The sequence below is a fragment of the Porcisia hertigi genome, chromosome 19 (genome assembly GCF_017918235.1).
Source record: "Porcisia hertigi strain C119 chromosome 19, whole genome shotgun sequence".
Lineage (NCBI taxonomy): Eukaryota > Euglenozoa > Kinetoplastea > Trypanosomatida > Trypanosomatidae > Porcisia > Porcisia hertigi.
Window position 1 is genome coordinate 435,130 of NC_090578.1, and position 14,442 is coordinate 449,571.

A 14,442-nucleotide genomic window follows, 5' to 3' on the forward strand; every position below is an offset into this window, starting at 1 on the left:
TCTGTGCGTCCAACCGATGGGAACTCCTATCTGTACTTGATGACAGTCTGGCATCCAGACGGATCGCATTGTCCCCCCCCCCCCACCTCCAATCAGGATGCGGGATGCGGGGGGGGAAGGGAAGGCGCTGTGTTTGTGTGCGGTGCGGTATGGGGGAGTGAAGATTCTGGCCTGGCGGCACAGAGAGAGAAATAAAGAAGTGAACTACAATATTGTGACGTTGCACGTGTTGTCGTCTAGACAATGCGGAGGAGGGAGGAGGGGGGGGGGGGGCATCGTGCACACACGCGTTGTACGTGGTACGATTTATCGTGCGCTGCTTGACCCCTTGTGCGGCATCGCACCGTCACGGCCGGTCTGTACACTTGAATGCGCTTACTTCTTCACGTTTCACGTCAATGACTGTTCTCTCCCTTCCGTGTTTCTTTTTTTGTTTGTGTTTTGCTGATTCGCCTCCGCCTCCGCGCGTGCACCACATCCTGTACAAGTAGTCATGCATCAGCGAATGGACGCCTGCGGCGGTGCCTTCGACACCTACGAGCAGCTCCGTGAGGCGAACGCGGAGAAGCTGCAGACTCTCCTGAAGCGCACTGCCCACCGCACCTCCGTGGCGGCTCATAGCGCACGGTCTGCGATGAAGTCCGCCTCCTTGACAGGGGACTACCTCGACTTCAAGGATCCTGAATTCGGTGGCAAGTGGGTGAACCTGGGGCTGGGATTATTGGTGGCGGGGGCCCTCTTCTTGTTTTATGTACTGTGGTTTACGGATTGGATAAAGTAGGCTCTCTCACATATACACACTCCATTCTATCTACATGTCTGTGTGTGTGTCTGTGTGTGTGTTCATGAACTAGGGGTGTCAAATGACTTACCGATACTCAAGAACCATAATAATAATAATAATACACCGATCGCCTTGTCCGTGCTTCCCTCGCGCCTCTCCGATCCTCTCCTCCCCTCCCCCCCCCCCCAACTCCTCCTCTTCCCTTCCTCTTAATTCCCCCTGTTGTGTTGTGTGTTGTGTTGTCCCATTGTTCTGCACGTAACCCACCACCACCACCACCATACGTACATCTACACACACACACACACACACAGAAAAAGAAAGAGAGAGAGAGAAGAGGGGGAGGAGGAGGAAAGAGGAAAGAGGAGGACTTGCGAAGGTCAATACCAACGCACGGAACGCATAACTCCCTACGCCTATCACAAAATCCCCTTTCTGAAACTTGAGCGCGTTGCTCTAATCCAGTTCTCCGCCCGCCCGCCCGCCCCCCCCCCTCCAAAAAAAAAAAAACGATTCGAGAAGTTTGGCTGCCTGCAAACGGTTTAGCCGGGTGCGTAAGCAAAAAAAAAGCGCATTCACATAAAAACACACACACACACACACACTCCTCTGTATATAACGGTGCTCTACGGCCGTTCTTTCGTGATGAGCGATCACGACGAGGTCTACGATGACGACTTCGAAGATGACGAAGAGTCTGTGATGGCCGGAAAGTCGGCGTCGGCGTCCCGCTTCACGACTCCCCCTATAGATTCATCAAAGCTCGCATTCCCGATACGCGAGAAGGGCTCCGGTGGCACAGTGGCAGATGCCTTAGAGAAGAAGTGGGGAACACAAGATGCCCAGGAACGAGCTGGCTGCAACTTCGGCTCTAGCTTCTCCAGCTATCAATCATCTACAGCTGACGTCCCGCTACCGTCCACACGCGAGCTCTGCTCTTCCTCCTCCGACTCGACAACACCGTCGCCTCAGTCTCACTGTGGCTCTAGACACCCCACCAAGGACACCGGCAGCACTCAGCCCGCCGCAAATTCCGCTGGAGGGCATGGAGCCACAATCACCGTCGGGGGCAATAACGCGGTAGGGCCCCTGTCTAGTGGCATGGGAACACCGACGCCGGGAAGAAAACCCAACGACGGAATGCAGAAGATCACCGGTGTGGCAACGAAAGAGGCTATGCAAATGTGCGATCCTGAGGCCTCGGCTACCACCAACACAACAACAACATCTAGCTCCATTCTCAGCAATTCGAGTAGCAAGAGGTCTGATGAACTCAGAGACGGTGAGCACCCTCCACAGAGTGATAAGTTGGCATTTCACTCTGCGGTTGCGGCACCGGCCAGCGCAGTGGCATGTGGGGATGTGCATACGATCTGGCGCAAGGTGTCCACGGAGCCTCACCAACAGCCCTCAGAAAGCCGCTCACCCAGAGCGGTCAGTTCGGAAAATTCTGTTCACCGGTCCAACTACACATCATTGGAAATATTTAATGATCACGTCGACGCGGGCGGCTATCGCCGTACCTCGGCGGAAATAGACGCTGCGGCGGCGGAAGTGGATGACCAGGACGTCAACGAGGAGAACCATCACGCAATCGGTGGAAACGCAATAGGGAAGCCTCAACGGTGGAGCTCCCCCTCGTCGGACGCCCGCTCGCAATCCCTCATGGACAACACCACGCCCACCCCTCCACAAGAGTCGGTCACCAGGCCCCCACACTCCTCGCTGTCCACCAATTTCACAGCGCCGTCATCGCCTCTGCCGGACAGGCTTAGCCACGCTGGTGGGGCCGTCGGACACGACGGGGACACCCTGTGGAGGGCCAGCGCCGCCGCCACCGCCACCACCCCTGACGACGACGATGACAATCACAACACTGGCCACTTAAAAACCAAGTCGCAGAGAAATTCCACGCCAAGACGGTCGCCGCGGCAGCCCTCGCGGTCGATCGGCCCCCAGTATACAAACGCCAAGTATGCAAGTGTCCCTCTCATTCGAGTACGCAACGCGACGACGTCGACCACCGCTTCGGAGGTTGCCGATGCGCCTGGGCGGGATGAGCGGACGGCACTGCTGGCTCGACTAGCGCAGCTCCGAGAAGAAATTGCCTTATTGGACAGCCGTATTGCACAGAGGATCCCCTCGGGGTCCGTGCTCGGGGGAAAACCTCACGACGTGCGGGCTTCTCCTCTCCAACGTCACTCCGCCAACGCTGGAACTGGGGCGAAAAGACGTTTGATCCCGAGCAAAGTTGAGCGGCGCTCCAACTCAGTAGAGGCACCCCAGCGCACCCAGGGTGACGCTGAAGACAGCAGCCCTTCTGTCAGCGCACGACTCGTGAAGCTGCGGCACGAAAACAAGCGACTCGAGGCCCTCTACGCACGCCACAGCGGTGGTGCGCAGGGGATGGGCGTGCAGGCGCTCGTGCTGAGGGCGGAAAAACAGCTTAAAAGGGCACAACAGCAGCTCAAGGAAGTCGCGGCCGCGCGTCGAGCTCTCGAAAACCGCGACAAGCGCGCGGCGCACACCATTGAAGCGGTGCACCGTCGCATGCCTACAGCTGATGAACTAGAGGAGCGGCAGCTGAACGATATCATCTCCTCGCGCATGGGTCTGCAACGCACCGTCGAGGAGCTCAAGGAAAATGTGAACCACACACGCGCAGCTATCAATATGATGGCGGCCATGTGCAGTCAGCTCGACGCGAAGGTTCAGCGCAAGAATCTCTCCTCCATCACGCGCAAAGAGTACGAGGCCCTCTGCGCCAAACATGACGCTAATGAGAAGACAATTGAGAAGCACAAGACCGCCATCTCGGTGTACACCGTCGCCGTGGCACAGAGTTTCCGAAACAACGTGAAAAATACAGCGATTGATGGCGGTGCTACGCCATTGAGGAGCAGCTCCCCCGCGACGTCGCCGGTGAGGCTCCCCTCCCTTGTGGGAGGGGTGAGAATTCGAGAGAGCCTGCAGCAGCAAGCAGTTGCTGAGTACGAGGCGAATAAGGCGAGCCTCGTAGTGGAACAAAAGAGGTTGGTGGACCGTAAGCAGGAGCTACAGGTGCTGATCGAGGACCTCTTGCGCCGCGTGCGTAAGCGCAACGAACAGATCAAGGTGAACCACATAGCAGCTGGGCTCAACTACATTGAAGATGAGAGCTGTGCATCACATCTCGCCCCCGAAGCCGCTTCTACAAAAGTCTCTCCCTGCCCCGTCAGTGGCGCTCGTGAGGACCCCTCGACGCGCGCGATGGTACCGAAGACGTCTACACGGAATATGAGCCCCATGGTGTCGGAGAGCGACGCTGCGAAAAAGCGCAAGAGGTCGATTCGAGAGGTCCTCACCTCTCCTGTGAAGTGCCCAACAAATCCACCGAAGACCGCTTCAGGTGCCGAAGTCGGGGTCAGCAAAACGAAGAATTGTGTGGCGGGTGTCGGCACCGCTGCGCGTGAGAGCAGACGGGACAATGCAAGCGAAAACGTGAGTGCTCCGCCCCGCGACGGCAGCTCGCCTCCGGCGCAGAGGAAGAACAGCAGGCGCACCGCATGCGCCAAGTATCGGTCACTTGGGTCTCCCCCGAGACCGTCGGAGGGCCCCTCCGTGAAGCAACCGGGAAGTATGGTGAGCACCGCTTTGATTGGTGAAGAGACGAAGGATGCCGCTGACCTCTGCGATAGCCTTGATGTAATGCTGAACTGGGTGGACGACAAAGAAACTCGACTCATTCATGATATGGGTTGGCAAAAGAACAGCGAAGCAGCGCCTCAAACGGCTCACTTGAGTGACCTCGGTAATGTTGACATGACGACGATGGAGAACAGTGCCGGCAGTAGTGACCACGTGTGTGCGGAGAAGCACACCTTGGAGGAGTCACGAGGAAGTGAGGACGGGGGCTTCGCTGGTGAAGCGGGTCTGCATGAAGTGTACGACACAAGAGAGTCGCTCGAGTCGTCGACGGAAATCGAGGAGAGTATATGCACCGACCCGAGTGACGGATCTGGGAGGTCAACGCCTCTGTGGCTGCGGGGAGACTAGCTGGCATGCTGTCGCGTCGCTCAACTCCCACTCACCCACCCCCCCCCCGCCCCCCCCCACCTGATCCGTGCACCAACACATTTACTGCATCCTGCCCTCAAAGCAGTCGTCATCACACGGGTAGGATCCACCGATCCTTCCCAGCACCACCCCCTCCTCCCCCTCTCCACGATGTCCTCTGCGCCCACGGCAACCCATCGCCATGGTGTCTAATTCTTGTTGTTGTTGTTGTTGTGTGTGTGTGTGTGTGTGTGTCTGAGGGAAGGAGAGAGAGAGCGCGCGTACACAGAAATGAAAACGGGTAGCCGGTGTTTATGCTCTGGAGTACGACTTCTTGGATTGAAGTGTTTTGTATTAGGCGAACTAAACCCAAAAAGAGAGAGAAGGAATGGGGAGGGAAAATCTCAATCCAGGTCTCTGTATTCGCCGCTATCTTGGACGACTGTGCGCCTACCCGTGGGAACGTGTATGTGGACTTAAAGTTGCTGCTGCTCTCTCGCCCGTGCTCTTTTCTCGTGTTATACTGCCCCGTACACACACACACACACACCCGTCTTTTTCCACCACCACCCTCCCCCCCCCCCATTTCGCATGCGGCTCCTCCTGAGGCTGGAGCCGCTCCTATTATACTGTGCACCTGCTTGGGCACTTTACGTTTAGGTGAAGGTACTGCCAGTGTAGAAAGCATCGCCTCGCCTCTTCCTCTTCACAATCTCCACACCCCCACCCCCACTCTTCGCTTCATCCCGTTCCAAGCCAGGCTTTTATGTTTTTGGAGGGAAGAGGGGGGGGAGGGGGGCAGAAGAGAATGAAGAGAGAAATGGGTGAAGAGGGGGGGGAGGTAGGGCAAGGTCATGGTGCAGCGGTGTGTCTGGGTGTGGGTACATGTCTTCGTAACGCTCGAAGTCCGCACTCTTTTTTCTTTCCTTTTTCGATTTTATTCCCTTGCTCCAGTTTTCTGGGTTGCATTACACTTTGCTGACAGTATGTTTTTTTTTTCCCGGCATACACGCGCACGTTTGTTTTTTATATATATATTTTTTTTTTGATGTTCCCATGTATATACCGGTGTGTATTTTTGCATTTGCCTACATGCATCATATGCGCACTTTATACGTGGGTGTTCATGCGCCTTCTGCCAACGTTACTCCCGATGAGAGGTTTGCAAATATCTACTCTTGTTGAACAACTGCCGCCAGTTTTTATCCTCCCTACTCCCCTCCCCCCGCTCCATACACACACCGGTGCCACAAGGCAAACTGCAGACTTGGTGAATCAGGAGGAGGCTTGGGGGGGGGGGTGCAGAAGCGTCAACCCTGTCACAAAACCTGGCAGCATATTCTTACTGGCGTGCGTTCCCTTGACAATGGTCGAACGTGTCGAGGCGCAGACGCACACACAGTAAAGAATTCTATTTTTCATTTTAGCTCGAGCACCCGGTGCTGCCAAAGACTCATTGTTTCTCTCCCCTCCCCCACTCCCCCACCCCCAATTACCCTCACACGTGCTCTTCCTGGCGCCAGCAATATCCCCCCGCCCCCACCCCCGCTCCTTTTCACCCACACCCACACGGCTCATTCTCTCTCATTCCTCCAGCAGCGTGCACCACGTGGTTGTTGTCGCTGCACAAAATCTTTTCTCATAATAGAAACAATAGCGCTGGAGGAGGCGTCAAGTAGAGTCCAAACCACTACCCACACCCCCTCCCCTCCTCCCCACCCCCACCACACCCCCTGCACCACCTCCATAACAACCCCATAACCTCAATCGCACTTGGTGTTCGCGGCACAGAAGCAATCACTTGCCAGCCTACGCACGCACACAGCTACATAGATAGATACATATAAATATACACGGTTTGTACTTCATCCATTGCCCGTCAACAAATACGTTTGTAGCGAGGGAAAAAAAACAAAGAAAAGAAGGGAAACCCCCCGTCCATCTCACCCCCCCCCCCCCCTCCCCGTCTTCGTACTTGCGTGTCCCACTCTACTCACACACACTCACCTCTTCTTCCACATACCTCAGCGTCCACTCGTCACTCAACTTTAGTTGTTCTTCCCTTCAAACAAACAGAAGGGAGGAAAAGGAAAAATACGGGATGACTAGCGGTGCCGTGAATCGCGACTAGTCCCTCGCCTCAATCTCTACCCCCCCCCCTCCCTCCCCGCATCCTTCTCCCATTCTTATTGCTACGCCGGTGGGGGGTTGGCTGGCTAGCTTTCTTTTTTCTTCTCTCTCTCTGTGTGTGTGTGTGTGTGTACTTGAGACGTTGTCCTTGGCGCGCACGCACCCCTCTAGTGCAGCTGCCTTGACGTTATCCCCACCCTTCATCTGATCCTAACGCGCACACCGCTACCGCTCCAGGAGCCTTCGATGGCCAGTAGTGAAAAGAAGCACGCCGCCTGGGTGGATGTGGTCGCCGGCGGTTTTGGAGGGGCCCTTGCCAAGTCTCTCCTCAGCCCTTTCCAACGCATTGTTGTATTGCAGCAACTCGGGCAGCATAAGAACCACAGCATCAATCAGCTGGTGCGGCATATCTATGCACACGACGGCTTGAAAAGCTTCTGGCGCGGCAACCTCACCTCGGTGATTATTCGAGTGCCGTACAGCGGTATCCAATTTCTTCTCTACACGCAGCTCAAGTTTCTTTTCCAGGACTGGCTAGATCGTCGTAATTCCACCGCGGCGTTGTCTGGCCACGGGGCCAAAGGCGACAACGACAACGACGCCGGCCGAGAATCCGGTGCCGTGACCTCGAAGGAGGTGATGGAAAAATTCATCATGAAGTGCGGCGCCGGAGGCTTGTCCGCCACGATCGCCGGTGCTGCTGTCTACCCGGGCGAGGTTGTCCGTCTTCGTCTGATGTCAGGCGAAAAGAAGTTCACCGGTATTGCCCACACGTGCCGGCTTGTGTATCGAGAAACGCACTCACTTCGAAATTTCTACCGTGGTCTCGGGGCTTCGCTCATGCAGCGCGTGCCGGACATCCTGATCAGCTTCGCCACCTACGAGACGGTCAAGTACGCCATTCTAGACAGCCCAACCCTGCCTTTCTTCACGGAAAATTATGCAGCGCGCAATGTGCTGTCGACGGTAGTTGGCGGCTCCGCGGCAGCAATCGCCTCCATCGCCGTCGCTTTCCCGCTCGACGTCGCGAAGCGGCGCATTGGCATGTCTGGCCAAGGCACCGATAAAACGGTCTACCGCGGCGTCGGTGACTGCCTGAAGCGGATATACGCCAAGGAGGGAATTCGTGGTTGCTACGCCGGGGCTTTGGTTGAGGCGGTGCGGTGTGTGCCGCAAGTGATCCTCATGTGGATGTTCATCGAGACCATCCAACGAGAGCTGTCCCCATACGGAAGGGTATCATCCACCACGAAAGAAGCAGCAACAGTGAAGGCAGCCCCTTGAGTGCAGGCATATCAGCGACACCCCCCCCCGTCCCACACGACTTCTTCGTATCCACCCCACCTCCAATTTGAATGTACACACACACACACATACACACACGCGTAACACTGCTTTGGAGAAGAAAAAGAAAACAAGATTCTTCATCAGTGGGTAAGGGCCTGAAAGGGGAAGAAGACAATAAAGCAGCAGCAGAAACACGAGCATCCGCCGCCGTTGTCATGTCCGTGTTAGGAGTGTCTGCATGTGCGTGTCAAATGTATATATGTATATATATATACGTATATGTATATGTGTGTACACATCTCCTTGGGTGCGTACATATTTAGTGTGAAGGCGGGCGCGAAAGACAAGCGAAGGATGTCAAATTGTGTTCTCTTCTGTGACTCACTCTCTTTCAATTCAGAAGTCTCACGGAAGCGTGTGTGTGTGTGTGTGTGTGTGTGTGTGTGTGTGTGCCGTGTGCGAAGTGGATTTTTGGGGGGCTGCGGGGGGCTGTCTCTGGCCCTTTTTTGGAGAGAGACACACGCCACGATGCGCATGAGCTATCCTCATTCAGTCAGCTGTAGAGTCTTCAGCTGCTTTTCTTTCCTGTCTTCTCTTGGTAGATGATGAGTGTGTATGTATGCTCGCCCGGCCCCCGCCCTCCCCCTCTCTTCCCTACACCGCGCTCCTGCTGCTGCTGCCCCAAACAACCTCTCGCTCAGATGACCAAGCAAAGGAAATACAAGCGAAAGGCAAAGCAAGTGTGTCACGTCCCAACTACACACACACACACACACAAGCACGTGCGCGATTATTAAGCCTTCAGAGTCTTGCCTCGCCCTCACTTGACTCCTCTTCTTTCTCCCCCCACCCCACCCCACCCCACCCTCCAAGCATCACACATCGCATACCAGCAGCTCCCATACACGCTGACGCGTAAGTACCTCCCTTGACAGCGGACCTGTGAGCTTTGCACGGACGCGCCTCCCCTCGTATTATTGTCTGTCTGTCTCCCCCCCCCCCCTCCCCGAATTTCTTTATTATCATTGGCCCTAAGCCTCTCGAGACAACCCTCGTGTCAAGCCACAAATCCTGACAGAGCCATGTCGACCCCAGAAGCCCGCGCGCGGATCTACCTGGTCAACCTCCGCAGTGAGCTAGAGGCGAAGAACAATGCAAGCGCGGCGGCTATAGTTTCGCGTGCGCTGGACTACTTCGAGCGACACTTCTGGTATGAGCTCTCCAACGAGCTGCTGCTGCTAATCCGTGACCCGATGGTGTTGGAGGTCGCATACGAGCTGTATGCTGACGTTATTCTTGCTGTGCGGGCTGATCTCTCGCCTATCGCATATGTCATGATTGTTCGATCCATTTGCTTTTCCCCGCACAGCACGACGCAGAAAGCGCTCGAGCTTGTCGAGGGCGCATGCGCCTCTCTCATTAATAACAGCTCCGAACAAGGGCACTGCGCTGCCCTGTGCATCCGGGCACTCCTCCTCCTCGAGAGCACAAGCGCTGAGGAGAGCGTGGCGCTGGCGGCAGTGCATGGGTCGCCGCCGCACACGGCACGCAAGTTGCTGGAGCAAACAGAAACGTACCTGCACGGCCTCAAGATGCACGAGGTGGAGCCGGTGCTGGTCGCGCTCTACGGCATGGCACGCGGTCGCGACTACGAGATCCGGCGCCAGTACACGAGTTACTACAGAAACGCCTTCGATATCGTCATCTTTTTGGAGAAGGCGGACCTGCCCATGCGCGAGGAGGATGTCACGACGCTGGCGTACAAGACGGTGATGGCCGGCCTCCTGTCTGACAGAATCTTCAACTTCGGAAAATTTCTCAACTTCGACCAATTCGTGTCACGACTGCAGCGGGAGTCGTGCCCGCAGCGCTGGGCACTGGAGATGATGCGGCTGTGTAACGAAGGCGATGTGGCTAGCTTCGAGGTCTTCTTTGATCAGCACCGGCAACAGATTGCCCAGGAGCCCCAGCTCGTGAGCGCGTCGGCGACACTGCATCGAAAGGTGCGGCTGATGGCGCTCCTACACCTCATTTTTTACACTCCTTTGAGTGAGCGCACTTTTACTTTCCATGCGGTGGCACAGCGATGCAGTTTGCCGGACAGCGGTGCAGAGCCGCTGCTGCTGGAGGCGCTTGCCCAGGGCCTCATCAAAGGGCGCATGGACGGATTGAAGGAGGAAGTGCACGTCACGTGGGTAGAGCCGCGTGTGCTGGGCCTCGAGGAGGTGAAGGCGTTGGCGCAGCATGTGGCAAAGTGGCGAGAGCAGGTCGTGGGGCTCACGGACTCAGTGAAAGAGATGACAAAAAAGATTCCGCAGTAGAGAACACGCGGAGGACACACAAAAAAAGATTTAAAAAAAATTGCAGCAGGTGGACTTACGCCTGCGGGGATGACCAAAGGAGAAGAGGGAGGGGAGGGAGGGGGTGGGTGGGCTGAGCCGACGTACGTTATAGTGTTATACCCCCCCTCCCCTCCCCTCCCCTTCCCTCCCCTCCCTTCCCTTCTCTATTCTGGGGGCTTTTCCTTGCGTGTGTGTCTCGGTGGAGTTTTGAGGGCCTATTGTGCGCAGCGCGTTCACTTTATGCGGACCGGCGCGTTTGGGGGGAGGGGGGAGGGGAGGGGAGGGGGAGGGAATGATGCAACCCACATGTGAAATATATGTAGATGTGCATCCATGTTTTTTCACACATGTGGACAGGGGGGGAGGAGGAAGGTGGTGGTGGTGGTGGTGGTGGCGAGTGTACAGAATCCATGCCAATGGAGGCAGCAGACAGAACTAGTGTGCGCGCCAAGCCATCTCCGCCACTCAGATCCGCCGCCTTTGTCTCCACTCCGTGACCTCCAGTTCACCACCACCACCGCCACCACAAAAAAAAAAGTTCTCATGCAATTCGGACCATCCCCCGTCCTTGGCAACGTGTACTCGTCTGCGTGTCTCTGTGTGTGTGTAGCTGAATCAAAAGGGAAGCAATGGAAAAAAACAAAAAAAAAGATTAGAACCGGGAGGAAGTAGTGCAACAACCAGAAAAGAAGGCTGCAGTGTGATGCGGTCTCCTGGTGCCCCCTTTCCTTCCCCTTCCCCCCCCCCCTCCCCCCCCCCCAATCAAGGAAAGCAGAACCCCCAACGGGACTCTTGTTTTTCAAAGTGTCTCAATACACCTGCGGACGGCTTGAATGATATCGGTAGCCCACTCACCCACCCACCCTCCTCGCACACACGATTGCGGGCATGGAAAAAAAAAAACACAAGGCAAGCACACGTGGCTTTGGGCACGCCGACGTTGCGCTGTCGCCACCCCCCCCCCCCCCCCCCAGAAATGCCGTCGCCTTGACAGCGGTGTGTACTTCCTCTGTACGTCTCCTCCCCTCTTTTGGCCTCTCTCTTGACTGACATGCTACCCCACCACGCTCCCCACCAGGACTTGAACTCCAGGACCACGACCACCACCGTCGTCTCTCGAAAAACGCATGCAGATACTCCCGGTCTCCGACTTCATCTCGGTGACTCTCTTTCGCGTGTGTGTAGCTAAACGGGTGTATTTGGGTGTCCTTGGAGCTTCTTTCTACTGATTGATTGAACCTCGGCACCCCTACGCTGAGCGAATTTTTTTTTTTATAGCAGCCGTGCAACCCCCCCCCCCCAACAATCACACACGCATAGACGACGCACGCACGCACGCAAAAAAAAAAACGCCCTCTTCCTACGTGAAGATATCTTTTCTCTGTGTGTGTGTGTGTGTGTGTCGTCCCTGTTAGACTACAGCTCCTTTTTTTTTTGCGTCTGTCGTCCGCCTCTTGCCGTAGTGGTGGTGTGGCCTCGTTCACCACTACAGGTGGCGTTCTTCGGTGAGTGCTCCCTTCGTCTCAATTGTCGTTCTTAATTGGGCCACTGGCGCGTGGGTGGATGTGTTCGCTGCTGCTGTGATAATCTACCTCGTTACGTGTGTACCCGCCCCCCCCCCTCTCTCTCTCTCTTTCTCTCGCTACCCTCCCCTCTCTGCGTGTGCGCGCGTGTATCTGTAGGTTGTCTCGGAGGTAAGGAAAGCCGTTCATACGCTCATCTGCGGCAGCCTGTACCCCCCCCCCTCCCTTCCCCTCCTCCTCCTCCCCCTTCCCCCTCCCCCTCCCTCCCCTCCTCCCCCGGCTCAAGACACCCCGTGTCTCCCCTCACTGCATGTACATTAGCATCTTTTCTCGCTTGTCTTTGCGGAAACACTCTTTTCTCTCTGCGGCTATCACGCCCTCCCCACCCCCCACCCCCACCCCAGGCAAAAAAAAAAGTTTACGCTGACTGGGCAGTGCGCTCTGCCTCTGTGTTGCTGCTCAAGGGACTGCGTGAGTGAGCCCTGGCTCTGTCGGCGAGATGAGCGCCTCTACGCTGGCAGCCGCCAAGCAAACAACGTCAGCGTTGAACCAACCTGGCAGGGGGCAGTGTGCTGCACATGGACCGCTCAACGAGGCTTTCCAGGTTGAGGCGGCGGAATACCTTAGGCACGAGCGCGTCGCTGAGGCGGCAGCCGGGCTGCCAAAGGGCGACTCACTTCCCTTGGCGTTACTCCAGGGACAACAACCGGTGCCCCGTGAGCTCCTGATTGCGCTAGAAGACGGTGAGCGAGTCGGGTACCCACCCAACATGGCACCGCCGCCTATCATTAGTGGCAGCGCCACCGCCGTAAAAGACCCCCGCCCCACAACTCTGGAAAAGCTGAACCCGTGCACGTGCACCACTGCCGCGTTTGACGCGTGGCTCCGCGCAGTGGTGCAGGTCATCCCTGCGCCAACGGCAGCGGCTCGCTCGGGACAACAAAGGGATTGCCATTTTTCTTCCAACAATCATAGCCGGGGGAAGTCTGGCAATGCTGCGCGGGTGACGCGTGAGCAGGCCATTTGCATAGCACTAGAGCTGCTCGAGACGGCTGCTCGCTTACTGCAGCGGCGTGCTGTGCTCGCTCGCAGCCAAGACCGTCTTCTGCACGCGTACTACGATGCACTCGAGGAAGACATCTACCAGCACGCAACAGGTAGCTTGACAGTGACAGCTGCAGAGGAAGCAGATCACAGCACGCAGCCCCAGATGCTGCTGCCACCGGAGCAACATAAGTACTCCCCGTTCCACTACCACCTTCGCATGTACAAGCGTGGTGTACCCCTTCAGCACTACACTGAGGAGCAGCAGAAACTGCATACCCGTCTGGAAAAAGTCTACTACGTGCTGACGAAGCTCGAGGAGCTGGAAGGGGTGAACAACTCGATTCTATTCGAAGGACAGCCCCTATCGCTAACAAACCAGGACTCGCGCCAAAGCGTGGGGAGAGATGGTATATACGCCGGGCACGAGGCTGGTTCGCAGGGTGCTCTTGCGGCCACTCGCCATAGCAGCAGAGGCGCAAGCGCAGAGGGAGAACGTGGAACAAGGATGAATAAACCGACGACGATGATGTCGCGACGGCTTGCCGCATGGGAGCAACGAGTGCGTCATCTGCGTCACCAACTGCAGCTGCCACTTCCTGCGTCGGAGGTGACGTCTCGCCTTCGAAATGAACTCATTCTCTCCTTCTCCGCGCGTGTTCTAGCACTTCGGGAGCTAGCACCGTTCCCATCCGATGCCTACATCACTGCCACCGCCCCCGCCGCGTCGTCGCCGGGGACGCATTCCGCAGACGCTCCTCCGCAGCCACCGGTCGTCGCGGATCAGCACCATCACAGCCCGCATTCGATAAGTGCATTTGTTGAGTGGTACGTTGAACACATCATGGACCCGCTCGCCATTTCGCAGCTTCTCAGCATCGTCCCGCGTGAATATCTGGTGACCACCACCTGCCGCCTCGTCTACGCATGCGAAGCGCATGCCTCCTTATGCTCGTCCCGCGCACTGCCTGATCTGGGAACCGTGTTGCTGTGTGCTGTGGCCGAAGGACGCACCGAAGCCGTGGCGCAGCTGCTGCTCTCCTCGAGTGTCTCCTACGGTAGTGCTCTTTCCAGCGCAACAGACTGCCACACATGCTTCTTCGCGGGACTCCTCGTCGGTCAGCTGGACGTGGTACGACGGTTGGTGAAGCACCAGAGCTGGAGCGCGGACGCGCTGCATGTACTGCTCTTCATGAACGCCCCATGGAATACTGCCACTGCCGCGACGCTCATGTCACGCGGGTGCTACGCATACCAGCAAGCGCTCATTGGGCGTGTGCAGACGTTCCTCACTGTG

At 56.7% G+C, this 14,442-nt stretch overlaps 4 protein-coding genes across 4 annotated transcripts; all 4 read left to right on the forward strand.

Moving 5' to 3' along the window:
* Positions 1–493: 493 nt before the first annotated feature.
* On the forward strand, positions 494–781 carry JKF63_05819 (uncharacterized protein; the record flags this gene model as incomplete). Its single annotated transcript, XM_067901773.1, has 1 exon — positions 494–781. The coding sequence occupies one exon, from the start codon at positions 494–496 to the stop codon at positions 779–781; it is 288 nt and encodes a 95-aa protein (XP_067757799.1).
* Positions 782–1,429: 648 nt separating this feature from the next.
* On the forward strand, positions 1,430–4,819 carry JKF63_05820 (uncharacterized protein; the record flags this gene model as incomplete). The annotated part of the gene is made up of 1 exon (XM_067901774.1): positions 1,430–4,819. One exon carries the CDS (start codon positions 1,430–1,432, stop codon positions 4,817–4,819), a length of 3,390 nt encoding a protein of 1,129 aa, XP_067757800.1.
* Positions 4,820–7,195: 2,376 nt separating this feature from the next.
* JKF63_05821 (uncharacterized protein) lies at positions 7,196–8,233 on the forward strand (the record flags this gene model as incomplete). The annotated part of the gene is made up of 1 exon (XM_067901775.1): positions 7,196–8,233. One exon carries the CDS (start codon positions 7,196–7,198, stop codon positions 8,231–8,233), a length of 1,038 nt encoding a protein of 345 aa, XP_067757801.1.
* A 1,085-nt stretch (positions 8,234–9,318) lies between these two features.
* Positions 9,319–10,557, forward strand: JKF63_05822 (uncharacterized protein; the record flags this gene model as incomplete). The annotated part of the gene is made up of 1 exon (XM_067901776.1): positions 9,319–10,557. The coding sequence occupies one exon, from the start codon at positions 9,319–9,321 to the stop codon at positions 10,555–10,557; it is 1,239 nt and encodes a 412-aa protein (XP_067757802.1).
* Between the last annotated feature and the right edge of the window lie 3,885 nt (positions 10,558–14,442).